This window comes from Camelus bactrianus, chromosome 1, assembly GCF_048773025.1.
Source record: "Camelus bactrianus isolate YW-2024 breed Bactrian camel chromosome 1, ASM4877302v1, whole genome shotgun sequence".
Lineage (NCBI taxonomy): Eukaryota > Metazoa > Chordata > Mammalia > Artiodactyla > Camelidae > Camelus > Camelus bactrianus.
Genome location: NC_133539.1, coordinates 61,782,901 through 61,794,977, shown reverse-complemented (window position 1 = coordinate 61,794,977; position 12,077 = coordinate 61,782,901). Strand labels below are relative to the sequence as shown.

Below are 12,077 nucleotides of genomic sequence, written 5' to 3'. Positions count from 1 at the left end.
TCACTGAGGGCAGACGCACCGGCCGCACGGGCGTCCCCCGCCCCTCCCTCGCGGCTCAGCACGAGCGCTGGAACCGCCCGACTCGCAAGGCCTCCCCGCGGCGCGCCGGTGGCTCCGCCATACGGGTTAAGGGCACGAAGCAAGGGCGCACGCCCAGCTCGCGCGCGGTTCCTTTCGGCCCCGGATGTGACTGTTTGGCCGAGGCGCCTCTTGCTTTACGCTAGATGGGATTGGGCGCCCACGGGTGAGGTCATCACTAGGCGCCTAGGAGGGAAGCGGGAAGCGCAGGTATGAGGCTGGCGCCGGTGGGCTCGTGGGTATAGTTCGGTACCTTTTCCTCTTTTCTGGACCCCTGTTCCTGTAGGGTTTCCCAGAGTCAGTTGGGTCCCTGCTTCACCTCCCAACCTAACGCATGAAACTTTCCTCTCCTTATAGCCAGTCCCTAGCTTGGCCACCTTCGGTTTGAGTTGGATTCTCTTTACTTCAGCAGCTGAGGTCATGTTTTCCTGGTCAGGCCCTCTTGTGCTCCCTTAGTATTAGTACAGTACCAGTGCTTATCAGAACGTGTGTCCTTGAATGTATACGGAAAGTGAGGTGGCTACATTTGAACATCCCCGCCCCCAAATGTTTGGATAACCTTAAAGTGCCGTTTAAGAGTTTATTAAGTGCTACATTCTTTTTGAGGAAGTGTGGCCTTTCCTAATCTTTCCTACTAACCCACCGATTAGTAGGCGAATTAAAGTAGTGTTTTTTTTAAAAAAATTAATTAGACATTCCAATCGGGAGAATGACGTGGAGCTATAATTATAGAAGGTTTCGTGGAAGAGAAAGCATTTCAGCATTATATGGTCATTTTACTACGTTTTCCTAGGTGGCCAGAAAGTTTTCTGACAAGCTTTAAAGAATGCTTGCTAAGAGAAAATAATAAGCATCGTGTGAGGCAGCCACTCTACTGCGATCCTTTGTGGGGAAGTTTATATAACTCAAACAACTCTATGAAATAATTATTATAATAATAGGGTTCACAGATGCCCTTAGTAGTCAGTTCCACTGTCTTGTCATTATGTTGTAAGACATTTTTACGAAAGTTCCCCTGCTGTGTGTAATCCATTTCCTGTTCTCCGGGGGGGAAAAAAAACAACCCCCCCCCCAAAAAAAACAGCGCCCACCATCTCTACTCTCTGATAGATGGTGTTTGGTTATTACCTACCAGCTCCTTCTTCCCAGATGTTTTTTCCTCCGAACTTAGTAACCCCCATTCTTTTCATTCTTACTAGTGTCAATGCCACAGCCTTTCAATCATTTTGGTTGCTATCTAACTTCTCCGCATCAAGACCAACTTCGGAAAACCCAAACATACGAAGAAAAGTTGACCTATACGTATAGTGATAGTGACTATCTCTCATATAATTTAAATAATAGTGTAACCTCAGGCTAGGGAGTTTTATTTATTCATTTTTCAGCCTTCAACCGTAGGACATCTAAGGAAGGTCCCAGTTTTGTCTGGAAAGTCACTACAGTTTCTTTTAAATCTTCAAGGATAAGTTGTGCCTGCTTTGGCAGCACATACACTAAAATTGGAACGATACAGAGATTAGCATGGCCCCTGCGCAAGGATGACGTGCAAATTCTTGAAGCGTTCCATATTTTTTTTCTTATGATAAATAAATAAATCTTCAAGGATAAGTAGAGTCGGTCAATCTAAAAAGCAGACAAAGAACTGAACTTAATGAACAACTTTAAAGGCACAAGTGGATACGTGGAATTATGACAGAAGCAGAGTGTCAGAGTGTTAGAGAGCATTCAGTTATTAAAGACATTGGACTTTACCTGTCTGCCATGTGTGTAAGTGAGGTAGAGCCTTTGAAGGATCTGATGAAATAATTCTGGCTAACCTATTCCAGTCAGTGAGGTGACTTTGTGGCAAAGTACCTCCCAAGTGGTCCACATAGAATTTCAAAGCAGGAAAAGACTTCCTTTATCACTACCTCCTTTTCTTTATAGAAATCTTGCCTGCTCATCACCCTCCTTACTATGCCCCCTCCGTCACGTTCAATACCTGCTTTCTGCCCTCTGGCTGTTTAGAACTTCCATCTTTGCACTCCACTCTTTCTAAAAATGCTCTTAAAGTATGCCGCCTCCCCCCACCTCCATGATCTAATTAGATATAGAAGGAAGGAATCTATTACATAATTAAAGTAATTCACAATGGGATATGATTAATTGCCATGCTTCACCCTTTAGGCATCTACCTATAAGAAGAAAAGCCTGTTGACTTGGTACCTAAATGTGATGATAGTGGCACTTAGCTATTTCCAGGTATGCTTTTCAGCACCAATAAAAGAAAAACAAGAAATGGTGGTTTGCCAACTCATTTCTGAAAGATTGTTTTGATTTAACCCATATTTAGTTAATTTTTTCCCATTACCTCCTACCACAGCAGTCTGATTATTCACCACTTTTTGATGGCGGTCTTTGTGTTTCAAATAATAACAAATAATTGTAATTTTGTAAACTAAGCAAGTGTTTGGGGGGGAGGGTGGAAGCTCTGGTTGAATCCCTGCTCAGTACTCTGCATGATAAAATTAAAAGCCTCAGAATGTATAGATTTCTGGGGTTTTCCCAATTCTTTTTGCTAGCATTTACCATGATAGGTCTGTTTTTGTTTTTCTGACTAGCTAAGTGATCAGTGAATATTATCCATGTGGTGTAGAAATTGTTCTTTACTCTGCTGCATATAGTTTGAAGGTAGAGCTGATCTTGGACTTGTGAGAGAAAGTCTGAGAGTTACTACTGGTTCCATTAAGGAAAAATTTACAGGAACTGTATTGTTGTCTATAATAGTCTCTTAAAGTACAAAATTTCATTTATTGCCTAACTTCTCATAATTTTCAATGAGGTTTAACTAAATAGATCTTTTAAATTGAGTTAATTGTCTCTGGAAAAGAGTTATATTAGGAGGAAAACCTACTAAAACTTTTGTCTTCCAGTTAACATTTACTTAGGTCCCCTGTAGGTAGATCTGTGATGGAGAAATAGAAATACTAGAAACTCTGTCTCATTCTTGTCTTAGAGAAAACCTAATGTTACAACAGGGATCCAAGACCTATAAGGACACAAAATCCTAAAGCTGTAGAGGGCAGACTTCAGACTTTAAAGTTGATTCATTATAGAAAAATTAAAACTGTAATTTAGGAAATAAGTGATCAATACTCGAAAGATTCATAACAAAGTTAAATAAAACTTGTTTGTATCCTAAATGGCCTTTTCAGTGATTAATTCAAATTTCATTTTTTAAAATAGGATGTTGTCTTTATCATATAAGTCAATAGTCACCACGTATGACAGTTCCTAAGCCTGAATAATACCTTTCATTTTAAATTGTGCCGTGTCCTTTTTCCTTGGTTTATCTGGATTTGGCAAAAGTCTTTGTTATGGTAGAAAATTATTTAACTATGATTTAAGTACTTGTCAGCAAAAATCAAACCACCAGAGTTCCCTGTCTTTGTCTCCCTTTGAGTCATTTCCTCTCCAAATCTCTCCTTTAAAACTTACTTGCTTCAGTCTCTGTTTAATTAGTTTCCTCTGTGTACTAATGGAGTGCTTCTGCTGAAATTAGAAAATGTATCTTTTTGTCTTTTTTCCATTTTGTTGTCTGTATGAGAATTGCTGTATCTGATTTTGTGATCATCTGATTACTAGTAGAGTAGTGGTTTTTGCAATCTAGTTAGTGATTTTGCTTGTGTGTGTGTGGCTAAAAGTGGGAGGGAATAAACTTTGTGCTGAGAATAGAAACTTTAGACAGATTGCCAGATTACTTTAAATTATTTTCAAAACAATATTAGAAAACTTGTCTCTGTACAATTGGGCTAAATTCAGGTGTCATATCTGAAAATAACAAAGCAACCATGGTAGTTTCTTACTAGATAAATTCTTCCTTGTCTTGTGAAATGGAAAATTAAGTTTATCCAGATAGATTTGTTTGCTTCCTTTTTGTCTGACCATTTAGAATTGTATAAATTGACCCAGTTTCCTCTTTTCACTTTGCCCAGTGTGTAGTTAAGGCAGAGTAATATTATGTGGCAATTCCAGTTTATACATATGGGATGCCTAGTGTATCAGAATCTAAATTTTGCATATAAGTACTCCTGTTAGATAAGTGCAAGTAGGTGATCATGTGATTAAAAATATGTGAGTTCCTATAGAAGCAGTGTGATGGATTATTAGTAGCTTTTGGTCATTTTCTGTACTTTCAAAGAATATTAACAAATTAAAACTGTTGTCAAGTAGAATTGTTAGGAAAAGATCTTCACTATTTAAAAGTTTGGGATCCCTTTATACTGGATCCAAGGACAAATCCTAAGGGCCAGAAGACTTTGGGAAAATTATTTAACATTTCTGAGACTCAGTTGTATTATCTGTAGAATAGAATAATGCCAATCAGAAGGGTTCTTTTGAGAATAAAATTAAATCATGTACTGAATTAGTCTCTGATGGTAAGACCCAAAGGTCTCCATTTTAACCAGTTCCCCTAGATGATTATTGGTGTAGTACAGGTTCTCAAATTCTTGCATACATCAGAATCACTTGGAGGGCTTGTTAAAACTCATTGCTGGGTGCCAGCCCTGGAGTTTCTGATTCAGTGGGTCTAGGGTGGGGGTCCAACAATTTATATTTCTAACAAGTTCCTAGGTGATGCTGATGATGCTTGTCTAGAGACCATACTTTGAGGACTATTGGTGTAGTATGTATAGATGCCACTTTGACCAGCCTAATAAAAATAAGAGAAGTGAAGATGGTAGTATTTGTTGAGCCCTCATTATGTACCAGGCAGTATTATATGTGCTTGATATATGTTATTTAATCCTCTCTGATCCTATGAAATGGATGTTATTATTATTATTCCCATTTTATAGAGAAGAAAAGTGAATCATAGAGAGATTCAGTAACTTGCCCGAAGTTGCACAACTAACAGGTAGTAGAGCTATCCAAACCCAGAGTTCCAGGGCTCATTCTCTCTAAACATTATTCAGATAAAAGATATAACCTGATGATTGTGCAGTCCTTTCTGAAAAATGATTTTGCTTAATTTAAAATAGATATTTCTAGTGTTTATTCTTATGTGAGCCTCACATCAAAGACTAGAGTACCAGGCTTAGATATCTTTTAATATTTAACTGAAATATTGCTTATTGAATTTGTCTCTTCTGGAGTTCTTATATAAAACATGCGATTATGGTTTTTCCCTCCTCTTAACAGAGTCTTCTGGGCCATTATGGCAGTCAAGTGGACTGGTGGACATTCTTCTCCTATTCTCTGCCTCAATGCAAGTCAAGAAGGGCTAGTGGCTTCTGGAGCAGAGTGTGGAGATCTCATGGTTTGGGGTGAAGATGGGACTCCATTAGGACACACACACTTCCAAGGGGCTGATGATGTTACCAGTGTCTTATTCTCTCCCTCCTGCCCCACCAAGCTCTATGCCTCACATGGAGAAACCATTAGCATACTGGATGTCAGGTCTCTCAAAGAATCCCTGGACCATTTTCATGTGAATGAAGAAGAAATCAATTGTCTTTCATTGAATGAAACTGAAAACCTGCTGGCTTCTGCTGATGACTCCGGAACAATCAAAATCCTAGACTTGGAAAAAAAGAAAGTTAGCAGATCACTGAAGAGACATTCCAATATCTGTTCCTCTGTAGCTTTTCGGCCTCAAAGACCTCAGAGCCTGGTGTCATGTGGACTGGATATGCAGGTGATGCTTTGCAGAGAGTACTTGGGTAATTTCTAAATGAGATTTGCTAACAGAATCAAATTATTGATCATGCTAAATGTATCTTTATATGTTCTGTTCTCTACTAACATATCTTACGTATTCATGAACCAAAAGCTTTGCTTCTACTGCATGTTTAATACTAACTTAACAAAGTGTAGCAGATTTTATTCACAAAGTAATCATTAATTTTTTATTCTTCCTTTTTCTATGCTTTAAGACATTCCTAAAACCTGAGAATTCAAATATTTTAATCAAAACATCTGTTTAAAGAGGAGAATGCTGAAGGCAGAATTTATCATCCACTCTCTACAAACTCTTTTTAAAAGAAAAAAAAATGTTGGAGGGACTGGATCTATTGTTTTTACTTTAAAAATCACTGGAGTGAGTGAGAATAGTCATGGCTTCTCTTTGGTGAGCACTGAGTGCTTGCCACTGCTTTATATGTATTAGTTTTCATTCTACTCACACCCTGAGAGTTACTGTTTCTTTTTTTAGAAATGAAGACACAGATTCAAATTAAGGGTCCCCACAGCTGTCTAGATTGGGATTCAAACCTCAATCCCTCTGGCTTCAAAGCCTGTATTTTTTTCTCTGTGACACTAGAGACATTCAAACAGAATGTCATCAGTAATGTGATAGAAACAGTTCTTAGTTTGGGAACAAGTGACTTCTAGTAAAAGAACCATTGTTTATTAATGATGTGTGTGTCCAGCACTGATCTAGGCATTTAATCTACAATCTCAACTATATATAGTATATTTCTTGTGATACTTGTAAGACTTGTGATACTATTAGTAGCGTCAAGATTTTGTCTTTCCATCTTCTTGGCCAATGATCTTACCGCTCTATGCTCTACTCTCCACACCCTCTTATAATTTAGAAATAGATGAAGCTGGTTTTGCTTGTTGTCACTATGACTACCACCCCCTCTCCCCCAAGCTACTGGTATTTAGTAGGAAGAATGAGTGGATGTCCTGCAGTGCTGGGACCGTCCCTAAACAATAAAGAACTGTCCTACGAAAATTTTGTAGTGTCCCTATTGAGAATCATTTTACACCCTCTGGGCACAGCGACCCCATGATCTCTAAATTCCTTTTCCACTCCTAGGTCTTGACCAAGCCCTTTATAAACCTCCACATTTTCTACCCTAGTGGGGATAATCTGCTTACTTGCTTGTGCAGAAAGACCTACACAACCAATCAGATACTGTTTTAAGTAGGCAGATTGTGCTGTGTCTCTTTGACTCATTCTTTCATCTTTAAGATATACCAGTTTTCAATCATTCAATAATTCATTAATTAACTACTAGGCATGGCAATAAACAATTAGGTGTGCAAAAATGACTTATACTCTTCAAATTAAATAAGGTGTAGGCATCCAGGATTTAACATTGTGCCTCCAGTTCTAAGTGAGAAGCTTTAGTGGCAGGCAGCTGCTAGAAAACAGGATAGGAAATATTTTGTGAAAAGAAGGCTTAGATAATTGCTTTTTGATTTGACTGCCAAGAATTGCTAGAAGTTCACTGTAGATTAACTTCTGCATTGGATTGTGATATAACAATGGTTAAGGCAGCACAATCATGCTTTTAAGAAATTACTTCCTTAACTGAAGTTGAAACTATAATTTCTCCCAATTTACCTCTTAAAACCCAGATATCTGGTATTTTACTAAACTTTAAGAATGGCTGGTCAATCACAGACATAGAAAACAAACTTATGGCTACCAAAGGGGAAAGGGGGGCAGGGAGGGATAAATTTGCAGTTTAGAATTAGCAGATACAAACTACTATATATAAAATAGGTAAATAACAAGGTCCTACTGTATAGCAGAGGTAGGGAACTATATTCAAAGTCTTATAATGAAAAATGGAAAAGAATCTGAAAAAGAATATATAAAACTGAATCACTTTGCTGTACACCAGAAACTAATATAACATTGTAAATCAAGTATACTTCAATTTAAAGAAAAAGAATAGCCAGTCTATGAGGGAGTCCAAGAATGTAGGCATAATAGTGGGGGTTCTTATTAGATTAATTGTGAGAGTTGTTTCTCTGTGAACAAACGTGTTTTATCTCAAGGCAGGAACCGAATTATTGCCACACATAATAGATATGTTCAACATACCTATCTTTGTTATTACAGAAATTATAAAAATTATATCCTTTGATTTAGATAAGTTTCAATAGGCAGAGCTTACTGAAAGAGACAGGGACCTTAAGAATGAAGTTTTGGGGGAGGGTATAGTTCAGTAGTAGAGTGCCTGCTTAGCATGCATGAGGTCCTGGGTTCAATCCCCAGTACCTCCATTTAAAAAATACAATAAATGAATAGATAAATAAACCTAATTACTCCCCCCCCCAAAAAAAAGAATGAAGAGTAATTTATTAAGATTCTTGAGACTACTTATTTTTTTTGTTAAATAGGTACAATATAATATTCATAATGTATGTGAAAAGTATGAAAAGTAACATTAAATAAATATATGTGCACCCACCACTCAAATATACTTTCTTCTTGTAAAGACTTTGGAAATCTGAAACCATTGTGAATTTTCACAGCATACACCTTGGTTTTCTTTCCCCCTCATTTCCACATCTGAAAGTAAATGGTTCAAAAGTTTGTTCTTTCTGGAGTTTGAAAGGTCTCCAGTACTAACACTTAAGGATCAGGATAGTGAAGGAGGCTTTTTTTCCCTTGAAAATTAATCTTTAATGTGGAAAGAAATATTTCTATAGGTGAGAAACTTAGCAGGGTCACTTTGACATGGTTACATTCACTTCTGAACGTTTACCAGTTGTCTACGTCTCTCCCTTTGACATTTTATAGGACTTTAAACCCCAAACTCTTGTATTCTTTTCCTTTAAATCAGTTTCCCTCAGTATTCTTTTCCTTTAGTACCTTAGCTCTCTTGCTTAGGGTGATGCTGCTTGATCAGGTGGTTGAGAAATTACAAAACTTTGGACTCGTTGGCAGTTAGGAAAAATCAAAGAAGTACAAAGGAAATTTTCAGGCAGGAAAAATCTGAAAATCTTCAACACTTGGAAATGATTCCTGGGTTAGTAGAATCTGAGCTGGCTATTAACACGTTTAGATAATTAAATATAAAAATGTTTAAGCTGCTGAAAATGCTTTGCGTGTAGTTCATGTTTGGATGTGCTTAGGACAGAAAATATAATCCAGGCATTGTGGGGTCTGTGGGATAAAGAACTCAGGGATACCTGCCATACAGTTAAGCTAGTAGATTCTGGAATGTCCATTTTCCTTGTGTTTAGGTTTTTTATAGAGATTATTTCCACATCTAGTTTTAGTGAAACTTCATTTTTGTTTATATCTTCTGATTTTTAAAATTTTACTGTATTTCATTTTGTTAGCAATTTAGCTTCACCCATATAATGATTGCTGGCCATTTGTATAGTGTTATAAATCCAATCCAAAAGGATTTTCTGTATTTTCTTAAGTAGAAGCAGAATATGTGTTATTAGATGTAATTTCTTTTGAAAGTAGGCTGAGTTGAGGGAAGTTACCTTGACTAGAAAACCAAATCCTTATTATAATTAGCAACAGTAATCTTGTCAGTTCAGATCTGCACTTTTGACTAAGCAGGGTCATGCTTATCCTAGTGTCCATTTTAAATTGTGAGTCATAATTTAGGGATAGTACTAGATGGCAAAATAAAGCTGTCCATTCTCTCTGAAAGTACAAAGAATATTTTCCTTTTCAAATTGGTTGCTATGGGAAGAAAATCTCTAGATTATAGAGTAGAATCAATTTACAAAGCTTATTGTTTTGTTTTAAACAGATTTTAATTAGCATTTAATTTAAATCAGTTTTGTCGGCCCAAGATCATGGTAAGGAACAACAAAAAGCCAAAAATACCAGGATGTCAAATTAATCAACAGAGATGTTTAGAATTTCCGCTCTTTTCCAGGTATTATGCTAGGCATTAGCAAAGATGAAGTAAATCTCAAGAAATTGTATGAGTAAGAATTAAATATGAGAAAGAGAGAAGGTAGCTGGAATAGTTAGGAAAGGCTTCCTACAGGGATAAGAATTTGAGCTAAGCCCCTCGGATGAGTAATTTGGGTAATGTGAAAGGAAAGGAGAGGAAAAAGCATTTCAGATAGAATTTACTTCAGTAGTATTCCAGTTTATTTAGTTGGTCGGTATTTTTACTTATAACAAGCATAGATTAAAATTAGTAAGTCTTATAATCTTCAAGGTAGAATGATTTAAAGAAACTGGCATCTGCTTAAGAATTTGAATTACACTTTAATTGGTTTGTTAATCGAAAGTTACTCAAGGTCTTGTTTTCTAAATTCTACCTTACTGCCTATTGGCATTCTACTTTTGGCAGCAGGGTAGCATCCCACTGGCATGTTGTGGTGCCATCTGAACTTTTTTTTTTAATGTTGCTGGAAATGTATCCTACCAGTTATTCTCAGACTACTTTGATGATTTTGTTAGAAGCGGAATAAGCATGTTAGTTAAACAAAATGGCTAAAACTCTGACTGTGTAACTTCCTCTTATTTGAAGGTGATGCTGTGGAACCTTCAGAAAGCCCGTCCACTCTGGATTACAAATTTACAGGAGGATGAAATGGAAGAAATGGAAAGCCCACAATCCCCTGGTCAGCTTTTAAACCCTGCCCTAGCCCATTCTGTGTCTGTGGCATCGTGTGGCAATATTTTTAGTTGCGGTGCAGAAGATGGTAAGATTCGAATCTTTAGGGTGATGGGAGTCAAGTGTGAACAGGAACTGGGGTTTAAGGGCCATACTTTGGGGGTATCCCAGGTCTGCTTTCTGCCAGAATCCTATTTGCTGCTTACTGGAGGGAATGATGGAAAGATAATGTTGTGGGATGTAGGTGGTGAAGTTGAGAAAAAACAGAAGAGTCCTACAAAACACACTCACAGGAAGAAAACTAAAAGAACAACTGGTACCAAACAGGGTGGAAACACTCATGCTTCAGTAACAGGTGAAGAAGAACGTGGCACGATGTTACCAAAGTTAAGTATTGAACATGGAGAAAAAGTGAACTGGCTCTTAAGTACAAAAATAAAGGGATTCCAAAATATATTGGTAGCTGATCAAACTAGCTGTATATCTCTGTATCACTTAAAAGAATTTTAGATCCAATAAAACATTTGAAAGACTGCAGCAAATCTCTTTTAGGTTAAAAAAAATCCTGATTCTTCATTTAAACTATTTGTCATATGTGGAATAATACCTTTCCATTGTATACATTTTAAAACATTTGAGCAATTGAAGATAATTCGGTAACACTTCATACAGTAAACGACATATTAAAATTTGGGGGAAGAGAACTGATATTCACTGAATACTAATCATGTACCAGCGATTTTTCATGTGTTTCATTTCTTTTTCCAAATCAGTGAAGTGGGTGGTTTCCTCCATTTTATTGCCACAGGAATCAAGACTCAGAGATGTTAAGTAACTTGGGGATCCAAGAAAATTGCAGGCATGATTACTTACCTGCAAAGGATCTTCATTGTCTTGTCAAGCCTCCTGCCTTAGGGAAGCCCACATCATGATCCAAATATGGCCACCACATTAATTATAACATTAGTAATTTCAGATCCTGGATGTCATGAGGAGCTTTACCAAGTTGGAAGAGGAAACCTGTTCTTGCTTGCTCTGTGTAAAGCCCAGAAAGCTTTGCTGACAGTCACCTTTTGCTGTTTCTCAGAAGTGTCCCAGGTCAAATCAGTTTAGGATATTATGTAGCAATCCAGTCCATGATGCCGATAGGACCAAGAGTAAGCTAAAATTATGAATAAGCAGAAACTCTGACTAAGCAGAAGATGTAAGGTAGATAGAAGAAGTAGAGGATAGAAGCCAAAACTGTGTCAGGAGTAAGTTTTCATCATGGCCTAGATTGCTGTCTTCTCTGCATGTTCTTTAAGCTTCTGCCTAAACTGCCTGCTCTTAATATTCAAAGTTTTACAAAGAGAGTCTGATTGGTTACCATTATCCTTGTTTGTGGAGAACTGCTTGATAAGCTCAGTTTTAGTCAGAATGCTTGTTGCAAATGACAGAAACCAAATTCAGATCAACTTAAGGGAATAAAAAGGAATTTATTGGCTCATATTACTGAGAATCCCAAGGATAATCAGGCATGTATTGCTAAGGTAGCTAAGCTGACAGGTTGTGTCTATAGGTTCCTCACGTTGGGAAGATGTTTCCTAAGGGTGGAGAGAGATCCTCACAGTAATGTGGAGCCTGGAACCAGCCATGCCTGAAACAAGTGTATTCCTGGAACCTTTTTTTTTTTCCTTTCAA

General features: G+C 37.4%; 1 protein-coding gene and 1 non-coding gene across 4 annotated transcripts in view; both read left to right on the top strand.

Moving 5' to 3' along the window:
• The first annotated feature begins 121 nt into the window (after nt 1-121).
• The window catches only part of LOC105072387 (single-pass membrane and coiled-coil domain-containing protein 1), a 38,898-nt gene continuing 26,942 nt past the window's right edge, over nt 122-12,077 (top strand). Inside the window, exons 1-4 of one of the 3 annotated variants that reach the window (XM_010959313.3) lie at nt 255-288; nt 2,245-2,319; nt 5,260-5,755; nt 10,311-10,485. In XM_010959313.3, coding sequence (XP_010957615.2) covers nt 5,276-5,755; nt 10,311-10,485 — 655 coding nt within the window. In that variant the 5' untranslated portion in view covers nt 255-288; nt 2,245-2,319; nt 5,260-5,275. Of the gene's footprint in view, nt 289-2,244; nt 2,320-5,259; nt 5,781-10,310; nt 10,486-12,077 lie in introns of those variants that run through there. The other 2 variants (XM_074365322.1, XM_074365330.1) reach the window with 2 other exon arrangements.
• LOC123618143 (U6 spliceosomal RNA) lies at nt 1,548-1,651 on the top strand. Its single transcript, XR_006726547.1, has one exon. It is a non-coding gene; the product is annotated as a U6 spliceosomal RNA (small nuclear RNA).